The sequence below is a fragment of the Phodopus roborovskii genome, unplaced genomic scaffold (genome assembly GCF_943737965.1).
Source record: "Phodopus roborovskii unplaced genomic scaffold, PHOROB, whole genome shotgun sequence".
NCBI lineage: Eukaryota > Metazoa > Chordata > Mammalia > Rodentia > Cricetidae > Phodopus > Phodopus roborovskii.
In genome coordinates, this window is record NW_026126566.1 from 5905537 (window position 1) to 5926399 (window position 20863).

Here is a 20863-nt window from a genome sequence, read left to right on the forward strand (position 1 = left end):
GGTTAAGAGCACAGGCTGCTTTTCCAGAGGTCCTGAGTTCAAGTCCCAGCATCCACATGGTGGCTCAAACCATCTATAATGAGATCTGGTGCCCCCTTCTGGCATACTGGCATATATGCAGGCAGGACACTATATACATAATAAATAAATAAATCTTTAAAAAAAAAGCAACATGATATTCTCTCTGGGTTCTAAATAAAACACTCTGTAGACACACACATTCAACTACTCCCTCTATTCTTTCCAAACTAACATCACATGGCTATTACTAAGAAAACAAATATTTCATTTTTTTCCTCTCCTTTAAAAAAAAAAATGATGCCATAGAGCTGGAGAGCTCAGCCGTTGAGAACACTGGCTGTGCCAGGCAGTGGTGGCACATGGCTTTAATCCCAGCACTTGGGAGGCAGAGACAAGACCATCTCTGTGAGTTCAAAGCCAGCTTGGTCTACAGAGCGAGTTCCAGGACAGGCTCCAAAGGCTACAGAGAAACCTAGCCTCGAAAACAAACGAACAAAAAAAGAACACTGACTGCTCTTGGAGAGGAACTGGGTTGTGTTCCCAGCACCCAGACAGCAGCTCAAAACCATCGGTGACTCCAGTTCGGGGGAATCTGACACCTTCTGCACCAGGCAACAAGTGGAGCATAGACATATGCGCTGGCAGAACACCCAGACACATAAAAATTTAACAATTCAAGTGACGTCACGGTGCACCTGAGATCATTAACTCGGTTTCTAGGAAACAAGCATATCGGCGGAGCAGAGCAAAGGGGGGAGACCTTGGTGTATGAGGCCCCATTATCTGCCCTTGTAAACCCTTTTACTGTGCATCCCACAGCCAGTACCAAAATGATGCCAGCTTACTCTGAGGCAGGCAGAGGGACATTTGCTTCTGTCACTCTCACCAGTGGAGTTCCTCTGTCAAAATGAGTTGTCTTTCTCATGTTCTTTTTCCCGAAGTTTTTTTTTTTTTTTTCTTGTTATTTTATTGCTTGTTTGTTTTTTGGATATAAGTGTCTCTCTACATAGCCCTGGCTGTTCTAGAACTCAATGTGTAGACCAGGTAATCCTTGACTTCACAGAGATCCTCTTGCCTCTACCTCCCGAGTGCTGGAATTAAAGGAACACACCATTACCACCTGGCCTATATTTTAATTTTTAAAAAACTAATTCAAAAAGGGTTCCTTTCTTGTCTGTCTCACGTGCATGTTTATGAGTGTGGGTTCTTGGAGAAGTTGGGGGACAGCCTGCAGGGCTCGGTTCTGTTTTTTCACCTGTGGGTTCTGCAGCCTAACCCAGGTCACCAATCTTGGTGGCAGGCACCTGTAGCAAGCTTTCTTGTTGGGACAGCAAGCACGAAAATTACGACACAGAGACTTAGTAATTATGAAAGCTTGGCCTTTACTTAGGCTTATCTCAACTAGCTCTTATAACTTAAATTAACCTGTTTATTATATTGGTCTATGTTCTGCCACATCGTGTTGCCTCTCTTCCATCTTACACTTTGTTTCCTCTCCGTATCTGGTTGGTGACCTCATCTTCTTCTTCCCAGAATTCTCTCCCTGCCCAGAAGTCCCACCTATACTCTCCGGCTTGGCTATTGGTTGTTCAGCCTTTATTACACCAATCTCAGCAATACACCTTCATACAGGGTACAAATATCCCACAACAGTCACCCCTGCCCAAGGCCTGATCCCATTTATTATTGGTGATGATTGATCACCAATTACAGCCTCTGTTCCTTCTGTTGAGGTGGTTACTCAGTGCTTCTATCTTACCTAATAAGATAAGGAAAGCTAGGGCTTGGTTGCACAGGTTTGTAATCCCAGGTACTCAGGAGGCTAAGAAGATTGTTTTTTGTTTGTTTGTTTGATTGGTTGGTTTTTGGTTTTTCTAGACGGGGTTTCTCTGTATTGCTTTGGAGCCTACCTGGAACTAGCTCTGTAGACTAGGCTGGCCTCAAACTCATAGAGATCTGCCTGCCTCTGCTTCCCAAGTGCTGGGACTAAAGACATGCACCACCAATGCCCGGCATTAAGGAGATTGTTAAATTCAAGGCCCACCTAACCAGAGTAAGTTCAAGGCCAACCTGGATAATTTAGTGAGACTGTTTCAAAATATAAAGTATACCTCAGAGCATATATTTCATCAGTAGAATACTGTGTTTTAATCCCAATTACCCCCCCCACACACACATGAAAATAAATTAGTAATGAAAGACAGGTCAGGCAAACCTAGCAAAACCTCCCCTAACCACACAAGTTTTCAGAGCTACATACAGAGGTAGAAATACACAGACATGTCTCTCCTAGGAGGGAAGTCACCAAAGTTGCTAGAATACTGCTAAGAAATGTACATAGGAGGCGAGAGAGAGGATATAGTACAGCAGTTAAGAGCATTTACTGCTCTCAAAAGTAGACCCGCCCCAGGTTTGATTCCCAGTACTACATGGCAGCTCACAACCATCTATAACTCCAGTCCTAGGAGATCCATGCCTTCTAACCTCTGTGAGTTCCTGCATGCGCACAGTGCATATACATGGTTACACTTTAGCCCATACTCATACACAAGGAAGGAAGGAAAGCAGGCAGGAGGGAGGGAGGGGGAGGGACGGAAAGAACAAAGAAAGAAAGAAGGAAGAAAGAGGAAAGAAGGGAAGAAGGAAGAAAAGAAGTAGATGGCAATATAGACTTTAAAAGAAATTGGATTCCAGGCCAGAAAAATAATTTTAATGTGAGTAGAATACACCAGTCTTCTACCTCATTGCTTCCTTGGCTCTTGCTCTGTTGACTCCTCGTGCCTTGGGTTCTGAGGAGGAGGAGGAAGAGCAAACCACATGTCTAGAGTGGCTTCCACATGGGACAGTCTCTGATGCGGTAAGCTGCTTCTGGTTCTAAAGAAATGTGATATCCTTAGAGCTAGGAGCAGACATGAAACAAAATAATTTATATGTGGTCTGCTGCCTTCAACAATCTCATCTCTTCTTCCTCATGGTCACCGGGCGGCTGCGCCACACTTGAATCCATGGCGACTCAAGGCCACTTTTAAAGAACCTGAAAAACATATGATGAGGGATGGTGAACTTGGGAGGGACAAGGTAGGAAAGCAGGGGGAAGAGCCTGGGCCTTTGAGCATGGTGTTAGGGGGTGGAAGGAGAGGGGAGGAGTGGAGGGTGGGGAGTGTGGGGAAGGAAAATTTAAGAGCCAAATTTTTTAAAGATTTATTTATTTATTATGCATACAGTGTTCTGGCATGTATGCCTACATGCCAAAAAAGGTTACCAAACCTCATTCATTATAGATGGTTGTGAGCCAGCATGTGGTTGCTGGGAATTAAAGTCAGGACCTCTGGAAGAGCAGCCAGTGCTGTTAACCTCTGAGCCATGTCTCCAGCTCCCAGAAGGAAAAATTTAAAATGTACCTTTTCTGCTGAGGGGCAGCCTTTGCTATTGTTCATGTTGATATTCTTCATGGAGATGAGGGTGATGCTGTCTTTCTCTCCATTGGCCGAGGAACCCCTGAGATGGGAAGGAGTCCAGTTACAGAGAGGAGGGGACAGAGCAATGGGAGCAAAGGGAACTTGGGGACATAGGACCTTCAATCTTCATTTCAGAAAACCGTATTTAGGGATGGATCATGATAAAAATGAGAATGGATTCTGAAATTCAGGAGACTTGTATTTAAAGCTTTTTTGTTTTGCTCTTTTTCAAGTTGGGTTGGTGGTGTCCAACTATTAACCCAGCACTTGGCAGGCAAGAGGTCAGAAGATGAGGAGCTCAGTGCCACTCACAGCTGCACAATGAGTTCAAAGCCAACCTGGGCCCTATGAAATTCTCTCTTCAAAACAAGACAGTTTTTACTGTCTACTAGTTGTTTAATCTTGACAAAGTTACAACCTGTCTTATGCTTCAGGGGTTTTTGTTTGTTTGGTGGTATTTGTCTGTGTTTTAGATTGATCTCATATGGCCCAGGCTGGCCACAACTACATCTATAGTCACTGTTGACCCTGAATTTCTGATCTTCCTGCTTCCCACTTGCCAACGTGCTGGGGTTACAGCTGTGTGCCATCAGGTTTGGATTATGCGGTAACTGAACTAGAACCCAGAGCTTTGTGTATACTAGACAAGCACTCTACCAGCTGAGCTACATCTCCAGCCCCAATTTTTAAAAAAAGATTAAATTTAAAAAATTTAAAAACTTATGTGTATGTGTGTGTTGGGGGGGAGTGTGTCCAGGAGTGCAGGTGTCCTTGGAGAACAAGGGCAGTGGATTCCCTGGGGCTAGAGTTACAGATGGCTGCCAGCTGCCCAACTAGAACCTTGGGAAGAGAAGTACATATTCTTAACTGCTGAACTGTCTCTCCAGCACTGCCAACTTTGTAATAGCTCAGTGGTTAAGAGCACTGACTACTCTTCCAGAGGATCTGGGGTTCAATTCCCAGTACCCACATGGCAGCTCACAACTATCTGTAACTTAATTTCTATAAGAATTGCTATAAAAACCAGGCATAGTGGTGCACACCTTTAATCCCAGCACTCCAAAGGTAGGGACAGGTGGATCTCTGTGAGCTCAAGGCCAGCCTGGTCTACATAGTGAGTTCCCAGGCAGCTAGAGCTACGCAGTGAGATCCTGCCTAGAAAACAAATAAAAAGAAACAAAAATGATGGGAGATGTCATTCTGTAAATACGTTTCTCATACTGGTTTAATGAATAAAGCACAGTTGGCCAATAGGAAAGCAAAATAGGCGGGACTAGGAGACAAGGAGGAAAGAGGAAGGAGTAAGGAGGGTCAGGATGGAGAGAATGAGGAGACAAGACACAGGCCCCATTACCTGGTAAGATGAAAGCATGTGGAAATATTAGATTAACAGAAATGGGTTAATACTTAAGACAGAGCTAGCCGATAAGAAACTAGTACCTGGCCAACTCTGTATATCAAATACAGAGTCTCGGTGTGTTATTTGGGGCTGGCGTGGCGGCGGGACCAGACCAGTGGTGGGAGGAAAAACCTTACTCCTTACACAAAAAGAATTAATGTAAAGATTTGAGACAGTATCATAAGTTGTGTGCCATTGTGTATGGTGCATAGTAGGTTTGCTTTTGTTTTGTTTTCCCAAAACAGGGTTTCCCCATGTAGCCCTGGCTGTCCTAGAACTCATCCTGTAGACCAGGCTGCCATGAACTCAGATCTGCTTGCCTTTGCCTGCCAAACAATGGGATTAAAGATGTATGCCACTACTCCTGACTTCAGAGTGGGTTTTCTAAAATTTTCCTGCTTAGAGAGGATGTATCTTACATCGGAATCTGCATTCTTTACTTCTCATGAGGAGACACCAGAAGGTGAATCCTAGTGCTGAAGAGTCTCCCTTATCTCTGCTCACCTGAGCCTGCCGGCCTGGTCCAGCTTCAGTGAAGACTGCAGGATTGTGAGGCATATGTTTTCAAGTGGTGTGAATGGGTGGGGTATGTGTGGAGGAAGCAGGAGTGCGTGTGTGTGTGTGTGTGTGTGTGTGTGTGTGTGCGCGCTGAAGGCTGAGAATGTGTTTTCATCTTGGAGTAGGATTTCAGTTAAGATAGATGATTGCTCTCATAAGCTTCTAAAATCTTACCTTTCGGACAGCCCTGAACTCCCTGGTTTCTGTGGATCTGTAAAATCCCAAGGGCACAGATTAGGGTCATGCACTATAACTCAGATGCCCAGCCTTCCCCTCAAGCCCACCTTCCCATCTCATCAAGTGCTGCTACTCTGTGCCATTCCTGCCCTTAGCCCAGCTGGCATCAGCCTGAACCCCTTGCTCCGGCTCCCTCAGCATAGGGATCAAGGGAGCCCAGCAGGTCAAGACAATTACCTTCAGACTCCTTGTTCTTCTGACACTTAAACCTTAGACTGACCACACTGACTAGGACGATCACCACAACCACCAGGATAACAATGAAGCTGATGACACCTAAGCAAGGAGGGAGAGATGGGGCAAAAGAATGAGTCTAGAATTCCCTTCCCTGGTAAGTATAGTGTGTGCGTGTGTGTGCGTGTGTGTGTGCGTGTGTGTGCATGTGTGCGTGCGTGTGTGTGCATATGTGCGTGTGTGTGCATATGTGCGTGTGCGTGTGTGCGCATGTGTGCGTGTGCATGTGTGTGTGTGCATGCGTGTGCATGTGTGTGCACGTGTGCATGTGTGTGTATATATTCTCTCAGAGTGAAATGAATTCTGTTTCTCTGGGAAAGAAATGAGTAATCTATTAGCTGGTACCCCTACCCATGGTGGATTACTTAGCCTAACACCATCACCCACAAGAACATGGAGCCCAAGAGAGCCAAGAAGAGCTGACCAGAAGTCCAGTGAAGACTTCTTTCCATGAGGACCTTGCAAGTTCATCCCAGAATGAATGGATGAGATTTGAACTTTTGTTCCTACCCAGAGTCTAAGTCAGTCCTGAGGTAGAGTCCCCTCTCATGCCCCATCCTCCCTGCCATCTCTCACCAAAGGCAGCCACAGTTAGCGCTGACTCTGTTGTGGGGCTGGGCAGGATGATCACATCTTCCCTTGTCCACAGGCTTGTGGTTACTGCATTGGGAGTAGCATTCAGAGACGCTTCTGAAATAGAGTAGGTGTTGATGCATCAGGGAAGGGGACTGGCAGGAACTGGCAAAGAGAGTCAGCCTCTCTCTTGCTCCCCTGAGGTAAGAGCCTGCAGAGGGCTAACAGCCCATAGAGAGGGACTTCCTCTCTGCCACTGAAGACAGAGATTGGAGACCTCACGTCTCCACAGGGATAGCTCTGCTGGTTGTTTACATTACTGGTGTCAGAGGACTCCAGAAGGTTCAAGATGCTTCCCAACACCACATGGTACCCAGAAGGAAGGATTTATGCCGCAGAAACAGGGAAACACACTTAAAGCAGAGCAGATGGGAGGAAAGAAGGCACCGACCCAAAGAGCCAGGGTGCCAGGTACGGGGCATAGGTCTCTGGTCCTCTTAAAATGACATTGGGTGGGCCTCACAGCTCAACAGGTAAAGGTGCTGTATGCTGCCAAGGCTGGTGGCCTGAGTTCAGTCCCTAGGATCTACATGGTAGGAGAGAACCAGTATCACATTTCTCTTCCCTTGCACAAGTCATACACTTCAGACCTATTTGTTATCCTATCTCCTTATCTCTACTCGCCTCCTGAATAAGAGAGTAAAATGTCCAAGGACAAAAAAAAAAAAAAAAAAAAAGGTTGGAAAGAAAAGGTCATAGACATGTCTGATCACTTCTCTTTGCCGGGAACACACATTGGACATACCTCCTCTTGTGCTATTGAGAGCTCCACGGCGGCGGCTGCTGCTGCTGCTGCTGCTGTTGCTGCTGCTGCTGCTGCTGCTGTTGCTGCTGCTGCTGCTGCTGCTGTTGCTGCTGCTGCTGCTGCTGTCTGGCATCCCTGTGCCTACACCTGAAGCAAATGGCCAAGGTTGTCTAATCCTTTTCCAACCCTGTATTTGGGAGTCCCCTTCTCATTTCCCTATCCCGTCCACTCTTTTCTCAGTCCCAAATTCAGGAGTGTTTAACCTTGATTAGGGAGCAGGCCCAACTTTCTGTTTCTATTTCTCTCCAATGATTTCTTATAATTTCCCAAACCAGGGCACCACTCGTGTGGCTTCTAGTCCCCCACTCCAGCACTTAGGTCATTTGGCTAAAGGAAGAAGGAACTCATCCAGGCATATCTAGTGTCAATCACCTCCTGCCTGCCCATCTGCCCTGGGTTCTCAACAAATTCCAATGTGTGCTTCTGTGATATAAGGCCAGGACCAGGCAAGGAAAGGGAGTGGTTATCCAAGGTGCTTGGCCTGGGCGTTACAGGCTGCCTGGATACCAAGGAGCCCTGTGAGGCCTTCTGTAGGATTTCTGTGGATTAGGAAGCACACGTGACCTGCTCAGAGCAACAGTCAGAATATGCACAGGGAGGGCTCCTTAGTGCAAACCATCCTCCTTTCTCTCTGTTTCTTTCCTTGTGTGTACATTAGTGCTTGAATCCAGGACTCCCTTTATACTAGGCAAGCACAGTACTCTGAGCTACAGCCCTCCTTCCCATCACTGCCACTGTCTCAGTTCCTGAAGGAGCCGTTCTCTGGCTCACCGCTCAGCCTTGGTCTTTGCAGGTTGTTCTTCCTGGAACACATATTTCCCACCTCCCCACAACCTCCACTTGTTCACCTCGCTCCTCCCAAGCTGTTCTTGAGGCCACTGCCTGTGGGAAGCCCCCCACCTAGCTGATGTCTGAAGTGGGTGACATTTGTGTGGGTCCTGTGACATCTGTTCCTGATGCCCAGCTCTGGAATTACCCTGTTTGCCTGTCCCTTCTGCCACAAGTCTACATTCTCCTGCAGAGCTGACACTGCCCAGTTCCCCCTGGACCCTCCCTGGGCGCCGTTTGAAGTCTCGGCAGCTGAGTACCTGGGGTCGGGGTGCTAAGGAGAAGCTTTGGGCTGTCAGGCCCTGAGGGAGATGTGTCTCCTGCAAGAACAGAAGCAGATGGTAAGGAGTAGGGCAGGTCTGGTGATCTCATGCCCCTTTGCCCATCTGAGAACCTCCAAGCTCCAAGTAGGTCTGAATGGCTGAGGGTGGCATGGAGGGTAGAGATGGGCCTCTCATCGGCCCAACTCATTCACTCACCTGAGCTAAGAGAAACTGGCTGAGGGCTCAGACTCCTGGAGAACCCTGACACGCATCATTTGTGGGTTCTGTTCCTTTCTCTTCTTCTCTGAAGCTGGGTTTTTGTTTTGGTTTGGTTCTTTGTCTCCTTTTCTCCCCTCCTCTACCTCTGACTATTCATCTCTTCCCTCTTCTAGCCATGTTAGACTAGGCCAGTTGACTGAGCCTCAGGGACCTCTGGCTGGAGCTCCCATCACTCGCATTCAGTCAAAAACAACAGAGACCAAATTAAGTGGTCATGGCCCATGCCTTTACTCCCAGCACTCAGGGTAAGGATGGGGAGAGTCTCTGGGTTTGAGGCCAGCCTGCCTGGTCTACAGAGTGAGATCCAGGACAGCCAGGACTACACACAAGAAACAAACAAACAAAAAAAGAAAGAAAAGAGAAAAACAGAGCCCGCAGTTCCCTCCTCTAATACCTTTCTAAACTCTTAGGCACAAACGATGGAGTAGACCCCATGAGTCTTACCCTGAGAGGTCTGAGTTGTTGTAGGCTGGGAGCCGTAACCTGTGAGAGAAAGCAAAAATGCTTAGACTTTGACTGGGCATGGTGGCCCACGCCTTTGTTCCTAGCACTCAGGAGGCAGAGGCAGGCTGATAGCTGTGAGTTCGAGGCCAGCCTGGTCTACATAGTGACCAAACCAAATTTGTAGACTACCTTGTTAACTCTGGCAGGCTGAGCTCATGAGGGAAACCAGGTCTTTGGCTGCTAAAAGGCAAGCACACTTGGCAAAGGATTATAGGATAGTGATCCATCACCATCACCATTGGCGCAGTGTCTTTAACTGTGTCTTCAGTCCTCTACAGGTACCCACCAACCTGACCCAAGGCTAGGGGATGGCTATCTAAACTAACGATGCGTGTGGCCAAACACCCAGAACGCTAGGTCTCTGGGCCTATGTCACTACTGGCCTATTTGCTTCCCCCTGTGAAGACTGTCATTTTGTCGATTTGTCTTTCCCTCCAAGAGGAGGGGATGGATGGGGGAGGTGGATGAAATGGGGTGGGGCTTAGGGCTTTCATTGTGGCTCTCCCTCTCCCTCCCTCTCTCTCCTCCCCCACAGGAGGCAGAGGCCTGAACAGGAAACAAGTTCTGAGGTATGTCCAGGAGGAGAGGAAGTACCGAAAGGAGCGGCTGGCTCACTCTTACAGGCAGGGGCAAGTTAAGAAACAGTTATTCTGGCCAAACTTAGGGAGGAGGTAGCTCCCAGCAGCTATAGTTGGAGCCTGTTAGCTATTCTAACACGTGAGTCTGAGAGCCTCTTGGTAGATATGTGTGTGCTTTTATGTGTGTGTGTGTGGGGGGTGCGGCTGGAAGGTCAGGTTATGTTTGCTCACTTTCCACAATGAAATCACTCTTGAAACCTATGAACAATGTGAAAGGAAAACAACATAGGGAAATGGAACCCGCCCATCTGGAGCCTCTCCCTCCTCACAGTTTGGGGACTGAGGCCTCTGGTCTAGCTCTACTGTTTCTTGGCTTCTCATCATTAGGGAAGTATCAGGCCCAGGCCGGGAAGGACTGAGGCAGCTGGATTCCAGGGGCCCACCTCAAGCTATGGCAGCCTGCTGGTCTGTTTATTTTCCCTAAGCCACTACCTTCCTCCATGGATAGTATGGACTTGCTTCCAGACCAAAGCTTACCCAATCATGAGATGCATTTTTCAAGGTCAAGATCTCCCACAGCCTTGTTCCTCTGTGGGTAGAGTTTCCAGAGGAGAAGTAAACATTACAAGAACCCCAAGCTAGAGTGAATCCTTTCTAGCAAGGGATGAGCCTGGGTGAGCTCTTCACACCCAAAGTCTGAACACAATCGCTTCCGGTTCAAGCATGCCTTATGAATATACTCTTAGTTCTGGGAGGGATGGAAGTCAGTGTGCACCTGCCTTTCTGAACCTACCTGAAAAAGATCTACAAGTTTTTGAGGCATTCCCAAGGCACAAGCTTCAAGCCCTAAAGGTCTGTACTTTCTTTGCCAGTGCTTCCGAACAGGGGACAACAGACACCCACAGAGCCATGGGTACAGGAGTTTCTGTTTTCCTGACCTCCGTTTCCTCATCCCTACCTGCTTCATTTCCTCCAGATCTAATCTTGTCCACACCCATGTTTTCCTGAGCAGGGTAGTTTAGTGTTGAAAACCCCAGGATGTAGCTCAGGGGTAGAGCACTTATCTAGCCCGTGTGAGACCCTAGGATCAATCCCCAGCACCAAAAAGAAGAAAAGTGTGTGTGTTGGGGGGGGATTTGAAGTTCTGGCTTTACTCACTCTCTGAGTCGGATTGGAATTCTCTGAAGTGTGAGAAGCTAGAGGTGTAATTCTGTGTAAACCCTAAATTAATTGTATCCTCAGCAATATAACACACACACACACACACACACACACACACACACACACACACACGAGAGAGAGAGACAGAGACAGAGAGCCTCATAAATTGCTGGGGTAGGAAAGAAAATACATATAAAACACCCAGCTCCCAACAGCCTTTGCTCAATCAGTGCTAGACATTTTAAAAATTTGCTCCATTCTCTTGATTCCTCCAAATCTAAAGACTGGCTGACTCTCTCCATAGTGAAGCTCTGCTGTCAGCATGAATCTGTACCAGACAACCTCTCAGTCACCAGAATGAGGCAGAAAAGTGCTGTGAGCTCCTGGGTGGAGCTTGGGCAAGTTAGGGAGAGTCTAGGCCTGTGGAATCCCTCAGAAGTCCCCAGAATTAACCTCTGACTCTATCCTGTGGGAGTTGGTGGGCAGGGAGTGGTGTCAACATTGACCCCAGCCCATGGGCTTCTAGAGAAAGGTCTCACTTGGGCAGGGGGCAGCATTTTCTGGAACACGGACCCTCTCCCCTAAGTACATCGGCCATGTTTCCCCTGCTTGGAGCACAGCCTCCTAAGTCTCCCACAAAGGACTGGGGTTGTGGGTATATGACGAATGGAAGTGCTGCTCTGTGAGTCAGTGTCCCGGACTTCTCAGGTTCCCAGCAATGGCTCCTAATTAGAAGATCCTGCCTCCGGACCTTACTCATGACTGCCAGCCATGTCTGAGAGGTGTCCTTTCAGACAGCCTGCTGGAGGGGCTCATCCAGCCCCTCCTTGGTAAACAGTCCTTTGTGTCTAACCAGAAGCCTTCTCGATGTGCTTTTGAGATTAAAGTCAGCATTTGAAATTCACAGGCTGTAATTCTTCACTAACAGAGAAGGTCAGAGAAGGTAAAGTACAAGGTGCAAGACCATTTTGTGCTAGAAACTTCTATAGAGTGACTGTGGTGACCCAAGCAGCCAAGAGTATTGACAGGGCAGCCACAGGCTTCTCCTGTCTCTATACCCTTAGAAGGAATTTTCCAGATCCTGTCATGCATCAAGCTGGCCACTTCTCACCTTTCAGGGGGCCAGACTCTATGGGGGAACCCTAGAAAACATGGTAACTGAACCTAACAGTCTGTTTTACTGAGGTGGTAATTCCCATCCTCAAGGCCAGCTGATCCCCTTTATGGAAAGGTTCTGGAATTTCCCTTTTTCAAGCAGAGCCCTAGATGGGCAATGTGTGTGTGTGTGGGGGGGGGGTTGGAGAAAAGTGGCAAGTGCCTCTTACCTCCTTGGAACAGAAGTAAACCAAGGATTGCTGAACCCAGCCTCATGGCTCTGCCGGTCCCCATATCAGCTGGGCGTATAGCCGGCAGGCTCCTCCAGTGTATTCTCTGTCCATAGTGGAGAAGAGAGAGGGAGTCCTGGAGCGAGATGGGGGTGGGCGGGGGCTGGCTCTCCGGGAGCTTCCTGTCAAAGAATAGAAGGAAACAGTTTGGCCTGGCTCCAGGGGCCCCAGTTGAGCACACAGCCCAGATGAGGATATAAGCCTGAACAGCAGAAGCTGTAAGGACTAGCTAGGGCCTCTTTGGCCTCTCTGGGTTCTGCATACAATGACCAATGGTGGCAGTCTGTTCCTATTGCTACCTTCCTCTCTGAGGGATCCCTCAGTCTCTCCCTGCAGCCCTGCATTTTCCCCCAAGCCTACTGTTCCAGACACATTCTCCTCTCCAAGACCCAGACCTAAGCTCAACCCACCAGCTGCCCATGCTCTGAAGACTATGGATTCTCCACATTCCTCTCCCCACTCAGGGCTCCCGGTCCAGATGGGACTTCCAGCATCCTTTAGGGAGGCCTTACAAGCAATCTTATTATTCTTAATAGAAAACAAGAGGTGGGCTGGGCAAAGAGGTCAGCCTTACAAGCATGGGAACCTAAATTCCATCCCAACACCCTCATAAAAATCCAACAAGGTGGCTGTCCTGTAGTCCTAACACTGAGAGGCAGAGAGGAGGGAATCCCTGGAGCTTACTGGCCCTCCAGCCTAATTGGTGAGCCCTGGGTTCCTATGAAAAACTATGTCTTAAAAACCAAGTGCATGGTTCCTGAGGAACAGTACCTGAGGCTAACTTTGGTCTTTGTACACACACTTGCACTGGTATACACATGCACACATACACACAGTGACACACACACACTCACCCCACACCAAACACAAACACATAAAAACACACATACACACTACACACACACAAACACATAAACACATACACACATACACATCATACACACACACAAACACATAAACACACACACTGCTTCCCAAGTGCTGAGATTAGATAGATATGTGGGTCACAATTCCTGGCTTTCTTATTTATTTATGTATCTCTCTCTCTCTCTTCCTTTTCTTCTTGGGTTTTCAAGACAGGGTTTCTCTGTATAATAGTTCTGTCTGTCCTAGAACTCACTATGTAGATGAGGCTGGCCTCAAACTCACAGAGATCAGCCTGCCTTTGCCTCTGCCTCCTGAGTGCTTTTTAGGGCCTGAGAAGATGGCACAATGGCTAAGATCACTGACTTCTCTTGCAGAAGACCCAGGTTCAGTTCTCAGCACTCATATGGTGGCTCACAATCATCTCTAACTCCAGTTCTGGGGAATCTTCTAGCTAAGCATCCGGCTTAGCTACACAGACATAAGTGCAGGCAGACACCCATCACATAAAATTAAATTCAAAATTTAAAAATTAAAGTTTATTTTTATTAATGTGTATTTTTATATCTGTGTAGGTGTGTGTTACATGTATATGAGTATATGGGTGTCAAGGAGGCCAGGAAAAGGTGTCACTTTCCCCAGAGCTGAGTTGGAGGTGGTTGAGAGCCATCTGATGTGAGTGATGGAAACCAAACTCAGGGCCTCTGGAGCGGCAGTCAGTACTCTTAACTGATGAGCCTTCTCTCAAAACCCTGGTTTTTTGTTTGCTTGTTTTCAAGATTTATTTATTGGTATTTTTAATGTGTATGTCTTGCTAGCGTGTAGTCTGTAAACCACATGTATGGAGTACACCCTTAGGCCAGAAGAGGGCAGCAGATCTCCTGGAACTAGAGTTACAGATGCTGGCTGACATATGGCTGCTGGGAATTGACCATGGATCCTTTGAAAGAGCCGCAAGAACTTTAAACTGCTAAGCCATCTCTGAAAACCCTGATTTGTGTGTGTGTGTGTTGTTTTGTGTGTTTACAATCTTTTGAGAATTTCATACATGAATACTCTATTACATCATTCCCACCAGCTCCTCCTATGTTCCCCTTGCTCTTCCTCAAATTCATGACCTCCTCTTATCTAAATATTATTGTTACTTTATATGCATCTGTGGCTTTGCTTATTTTACTTTGTTATTGTTTTGAGACAGACTCTTGCTCTATAGCCCAGGATGACCTCAAACTTCCTGTCTCAGATAAAGTTTGACAATGTTAGAAACTAAACAGGTAGATTTGGAGATGGCTCAGTGGAGACCTGGGTTTGAATCCCCAGAACCCATATAAAGCTGAGTGTGTAGTGTGGTGCTGTAATCCCAGTATTCCGGGGTGAGATGGGGAAGCAGAGTTCCCAGGAACCTTCAGGCCAGCAGGCCTGGCATATGCAGCAGTAAACAACAGTGATGTGGGATAACGCTTTTGTATACTGTAAAGATTCGTCACTCATATTGGTTTAATAAAACACCGATTGGCCGGTAGCCAGTCAAGGAGTACGGTGGGGCTAGCAGACTAAGAATGCTGGGAAGAGGAGAGGCAGAGACACAGTCGCCAGCCAGACGCAGAGGAAGCAAGGTGAGAGCGCCTTACTGAGAAAAGGTATCAAGCCACGTGGCTAAACATAGATAAGAAATATGGGTTAATGCCAGGCGTTTAGTCCCAGAACTTGGGAGGCAGAGGAAGGCGGATCTCTGTGAGTTTGAGGCCAGCCAGGTCTACAGAGCTAGTTCCAGGACAGCCTCCAAAGCCACAGAGAAAGCCTGTCTCAAAATAAAAAAAAATAATTATGTTTTAATTTAAGTTGTAAGAGTTTGTGAGTAATAAGCCTGAGCAATAGGCCAAAGAGTTTATAATTAATATAAGCCCCTGTGTGTTTATTTGGGACTGAATGGCTGCAGGACTGGACAGGACAGAAACTTCTGTCGACACAACAGAGATGCCTCAAACAAGGCAGAAGGTGAAACTGACACCCAAGGCTTCCCTCTGTGTCACACGCACGCCCATACTTACACACATGAACATGCACACAAACAAAAGTCCACACACATTGTATATACAGAGACACACACATACAAAAGCAAATGTTAATAACAGGTAAGAAGTACACTTGCATAGAGTTTAAAGAAAAGAAAGGTTATTCGGCCGCAGGAGCTGAAGAATACTTCCAGGAAGGGCTGACACCCAATGAGAAAGATGATTAATTAAGGCTTGGACAGCAAGGGGAGAGGGGCAGCTGCAATGGTGGGTGTGGTCACGGGAAAGTGATGGAGAAGCCGTGGGCCAGAAAGTCCACACTCTTCCTCTCCCAAGCTCAGAAGTGAAAGTCTTGACCTGGGGCAGAGTCTGGATTCCCACTGGCTAAGATCCAAGAGGACTAAAGTGGGAGGCAGATTACCAGAACCTTCAATTGCATGGAGAAATGATCAGTAGCAGATTTCATGGCCCACCAGCAAGAAGTCTCAGGAATCTGAGTGGAGGTGACAATGTGTGGGCAGCTTGGCTAAAAGACAAGAAACCAAAAAGCTATTAATACTTAGTGCTTCAAATCAGAAGGTGAGGACATCTTCTGGGAGCCTACTGGTCTTCACATGAATAGAAGCCAGTTTGCATCCAGGGGTAGGATGAAGAATGGCTGGTTATGGGCAGCTAGTTAGGACCAAAAATTACCTTGGAGCCAGGTGTTGGTGGCGCACAACTTTAATTCCAGCTCTCTGGAAGCAGAGGCAGGCAGATCTCTGTGAGTTTGAGACCAGCCTGGTCTATAAGAGCTAGTTCCAGGACAGCCTCCAAAGCCACAGAGAAACCCTGTCTCAAAAAAGAAGGAGAAGAAGAATAAGGAGAAGAAGGAGAAGGAGAAGAAGGAGGAGAAGAAGAAGAAACAAAGAAAATAATGTCTTGCAAAGGGATATAACTCAGATAGGTGTTTGGTTATCATTAGGTTAAAAAAATGTGTGGTGAGATAAGGAAATGAGAATTTCTAATATATATTATTATATATTGTAAACTTATTTTGGGTGTGTATTGGGAGGGGTATATTCCACAGTATGTGTAGGTCAGGGGGCACTTATATGAGTCAGGTCTCTCCTTCTACCATGTGGATCCTGGTGACCAAACTCAGGTCATTAGTCTTGGCAGCGACCACCTTAACAAGAGGAACTATCTTGTCAGCCTGGGGATTCTGTTTCACTGGTAACATTTTAGGTTCTCAGCACAAAGAAAGGACAAATCTTTACAGTGAAAAGTTATGGCTCTTTCAGAATTTGTCTCACATGTGTATGGTTTACACCAGAAAGATCCCTACTTCCCCCACTATCCCCACCTCCCCACTCCTGAAGAAAAAAAAAAGCCTGCAGTGGTAGATGTACCACCTACCCTCTGCCGATGTTTATATATCTATATACTTTATTAATAGTGGCTGCACACAGTGGCCTAGACCTATCATCTGAGCACTCTGGCAGCAGAGGCATGAGGGTCATGGGTACCAGGTGAGCCAGATCTACACAGTAAGACCCTGTCTCAAAGACAGAGAGGAGGACAGCTACATTATATTCCATATGTACATACAATGACTGTGCCTGTTAAAAAATAGGGGCTAGAGAGATGAATCAGTGGTTTAGAACACTTGACCCTCTTGCTGAGGACTGGAGTTCCACTCAAAGCACCCACACAGTGGCTCACAACCACCAGTAAATCCAGATCCAGGGTATCTGAGGCTCTTTTCTGATTTCCTCCAATACCAGACATGCACACAGACATACATGCATGCAAATACTTATATACATAAAATAAAACAAATATATCTAAATAAAACTCTACTTGATGTACAATGTTAAACGAAATTAAAATAAAAATAGATAGCTTTCTTGGGCAGTGATGGCACATACCTTTAATACCAGCACTCTGGAGGCAGAAGCAGTCAGAGCTCCATGAGTTTGAGGCCAGCCTGATTATATAGTGAGTACCAGGACAGCCAGAGCTACATAGAGAGAACCTGTCTCAAAACAACAACAATAACAATAATAGGCGGCTTAGCAAATAAAGTTTGATCCTCAGAATCAACATAAAGGTGGAAAAAAACAACTCCACAAAGTTGTCCTTTGAGCCCACACACCTCCATGACACAAGCGCCTCCATAACGCCATGCATGTGCACATTCACACATAAAAAGTAAAATAGATTTAGAAGACTAATTTAGTTCTTCACATTTGAGAATAAATGTGGTAGAGCAAAGACACCCGGATGGACAGAGCTGTTGGGCTATAGCGATTTAGAGACATTATATCCCGTATATTACGTAGGGTGTGTGATCTATACTCTAGTGATTGAACTATTTTATATGTAACAAGGAAAGGCCAAAGGACCTGAGCTTCAGGAAGTGAGAGTAGGAGAGTGGGCAGGTCCTAGGGAGGGTGTAACTGTCTGCCAGGTGTCTGCAATCTGCCAGAGGAGATGTGGGCAGGGCAATCCAGGCTCCTGAGCAGCAGGAGGCATCAAAGGAAGTGCCTAGGAGGAAGATCAAGGTACTCTCAGAGTTGAAGGCTGGCCCTGGGTAGCCTAGATGTTCCTGTAATACAGGCGCGGGAAAAGAGCAGTGAGGGTGTGTGCAGAGGGTGTGTGCCTGGAGAGCCACAGACGTGGCAGCTCCGGGTAGGGGCTGAACTAGGGCAGTGTGCTCTCTTCTTTTGCCCAGCTAGTATCCAGTCCCAAGAGAACTCTACTCCAGCTCTGGACAATGCACCAGGTAGACTCTTTCTCACCCCTTCCTGCCAGCCTGGCCTGACTCCCTAAAGGCCCCCACACCCTTCCCAACCCAAGCTTCCTTCTCCCTCTGTACTCCTGAAATTGCTATTTTGCTTCTGCTGGGAGGCCCATGGCAGCCCCCAGCACCCCAGCTTAGCCCTGTATAGGCAGCAGTATTGAGATAGAATCTATTGACAATGTGGCAGAGGGAATAAAGGAAATCGTTTTGTCTAGTCAGCTTCTCATGGCTCTAACTGCCTTCCACAGAGTGGGCCAGACTGAAGGCTCAGAGTTAGAGAGGCCCCCAACTCCCAGTGTATTGTAGAATGATGGCTGGAAGGAGGGAGGCCAACTCACTAACTCTGGGCTTCCCTTTCTTTATGGAGATCCCCTCGCCCCTACTGAACATCCAGCAGGGTAGGGACACACTGGTGACATGGGTTATGTCCTCAGAAAAATCCAGAGATCCTGGCAAGGGTAGACTGGTGCAGGATCATCTCAACCTGGGCATAACCAGGAGTCTACACCAGACTCCAGAACAATCTAGTCCTCTAGAACTTGGCCCCAAGCCCTGGGGGACATGGTGCATAGTTATGGGATGAAGTGTGGGATGACATTTGCTCTTGCACCAAGGGTCTGGGGCTCAGGTCCCCTTTTCCTATCCCCTGCCAGGGCACCACTTTTCTGCTTCCCAGTGACTTAGAGTAGGGGAGCCTCTGAGACCAGACAGTGACTCCGTTTTCCCAGAACACCTCCAAGCAGCTGCTGCTCACTGCCCACTGCCCAGGATGTGGGGCAGCAGCCCAAAGAGGTCTCAGGGACACTTTTGCTGGAGGCCTGGGAAGAGGGAGCAACAAGAGGAGGCTTTGGAGACAAACTGTATTTGTTATAGCAGACTATAAGAAAGCCTCTCGCTTTGCCCTGAGTGACGTAAACACCCTATCTTCTGGGAGTTTCTGTTTGTTTTTCTGTCACTGTCTCCATCTTCATTTCTGTCTCTGTCTCTCGTTCCCCCCCCCCACAGCCCCCACTGTCTTTGTCTTTCAGTTTATTGGTTTTTTGTTTTTTGGGGTTTTTTTTGTTTGTTTGTTTGTTTTTGTTTTTTGAGACAGGGCTTCTCTGTATAACAGCCCTGGCTGTCCTGGAGCTCACTATGTAGACTAGACTGGCCTCGAACTCACTGAGGACCACCTGCCTCTCCTTCCAAGTACTGGGACTAAAGGCATGCACCATCATTGCCCGACCAATTTATTGTTCTTATGAGTGTGTTTAACCTTCCTCTCTTTCTCTCCTATCTATCAGTGTCTCTGGGGTTTTCTGTTTCTCAGATCCCTCCCTCTCCTTTGGCCTTTTTTCTGTATGTTCATGCCCATGTCAACTTCTCTCTGTCATCTTTCCTCTTCCCCCAGGATGGCCACTATCCTCAACCTTCTCCACCTGTGAATGGTTCACTGGAGCAGGAGCCTCAAAGGCAGCTCCCAGAGATGCTAGGGGAGGTCTGGGAGCCACCTCGAGATGGGCTGCCACTACTCACTGTCATCATCGCTGCCTTCGTCCTACTAGCAATCTGCATTGTGCTAGCTGTTCACTTTGGGCCTACATTGCACCAGGGCCACGCCTCCCTCCTCACAGAGCCACCATCACTAAAGCCAGAGAACGGCGTTTACCTCATCCACTGGCGACTGCTAGATCTACAAGAGAGTCCCAGAGAAACCCAACAGGGACTTCCTATTCCTCACTCTGGCTCTGCCCTAGGTGGGCACAGGCCCAGCATTGATGAAGTCACATATTTGTAGGAGGGTGATTTGGAGTTAGCCTGACTGGTCTCAGCACAAGAAACTGGACTGAAAAGTGAATTGGAACCTGGGTGTCTGGACTCAGCTAAAGCAACCCTCAGATATTTAATGAGGAAGCTTCATGGCGGCAAGAGAAATTAAAGCCACCGGAGGACCTTACCCACAGACATGGTGCCAGGGCACCCTTACAACGTTTCCCCTCAGGGACCTCTAGAACCTCCTTAGAGTTTCTGTTCCTTTCTTGTACCTCTGATCTCCATCCCTTTTGGAATAAAGTGAAGACTCCATCCCTGAACAGGGATATCAGAGGTCTACAGAGAAGGCCCTGCCTCCATACACTGCAGATCCTGGGAGAGCTAAGGCAAAGAGCTGTGGGATGTCTTCTCTGTGGCACTGAGTATTGGAAAGGAGGCACCTCTGTAGTCTTTGGAGGGAACCTTGGCTGTTAGCCTGGGCCTTGTAATGACATCCAGAGCCCCTAGAATCCTTAATCTCCACTTAGAGGTCCAAAATTGGCCTTGGTTTGTCCCCCCAACTCTTCCTTGACATTCCAGGTGTGATGGGGGAGTTTAGGGACTCTTATTACCTCTTACTTTCTGAGTGAGGGTGGGCCTGTTAGAACATGCCTAAAATTTACTACAAACCATTTCCAGATCCAGAACTTTCCAGCTAGTGGGAAAACAGGAAAAGAACAGGAACTCTGGAACTTGTTTGGGAAAGGAGGGAGCATGGAGGGGTCCATCCCTGCAGGAAAGTAGTATAGTTCATCTGGTAGTCAGGAAAATAGAGACAGGAAACCAAAGCTGGCCTCTCTGGAAAGGCACCCCTTTCTCTGGTATCTCAGTCCTCATTCATGTGCAGTCAAAAACATACATAGACCACATAAACTGGGCGTGGTGGTACAGTCTTTTAATACTTGTATTGCGAGATGGAGACAGATGTTCACTCATTCTCAATGACATAGCAAAAGCAGAGGGGTTAGTGGTGGTGATATGCACAAAAGGCGAGGCTGGAGAGATGGCTCAGTGGTTAAGAGCCTTAGCTGCTCTTGCAGAGGTCCTGAGTTCAATTCCCAGCAA

The 20863-nt window shown here is 47.3% G+C and overlaps 2 protein-coding genes across 2 annotated transcripts in view; both read right to left on the reverse strand.

The window, feature by feature from the left end:
- The window catches only part of Pfdn1 (prefoldin subunit 1), a 757967-nt gene that overhangs the window by 46409 nt on the left and 690695 nt on the right, over window positions 1–20863 (reverse strand). The window lies entirely within an intron of this gene.
- Window positions 2710–12412, reverse strand: Ecscr (endothelial cell surface expressed chemotaxis and apoptosis regulator). Its single transcript, XM_051202407.1, is given in 10 exon segments — window positions 2710–3055; window positions 3423–3519; window positions 5611–5647; window positions 5851–5949; window positions 6484–6597; window positions 7286–7432; window positions 8434–8493; window positions 9160–9198; window positions 12284–12374; window positions 12377–12412. Coding segments are annotated over 10 exon segments (714 nt in total). The 5' UTR covers window positions 12398–12412; the 3' UTR covers window positions 2710–3046.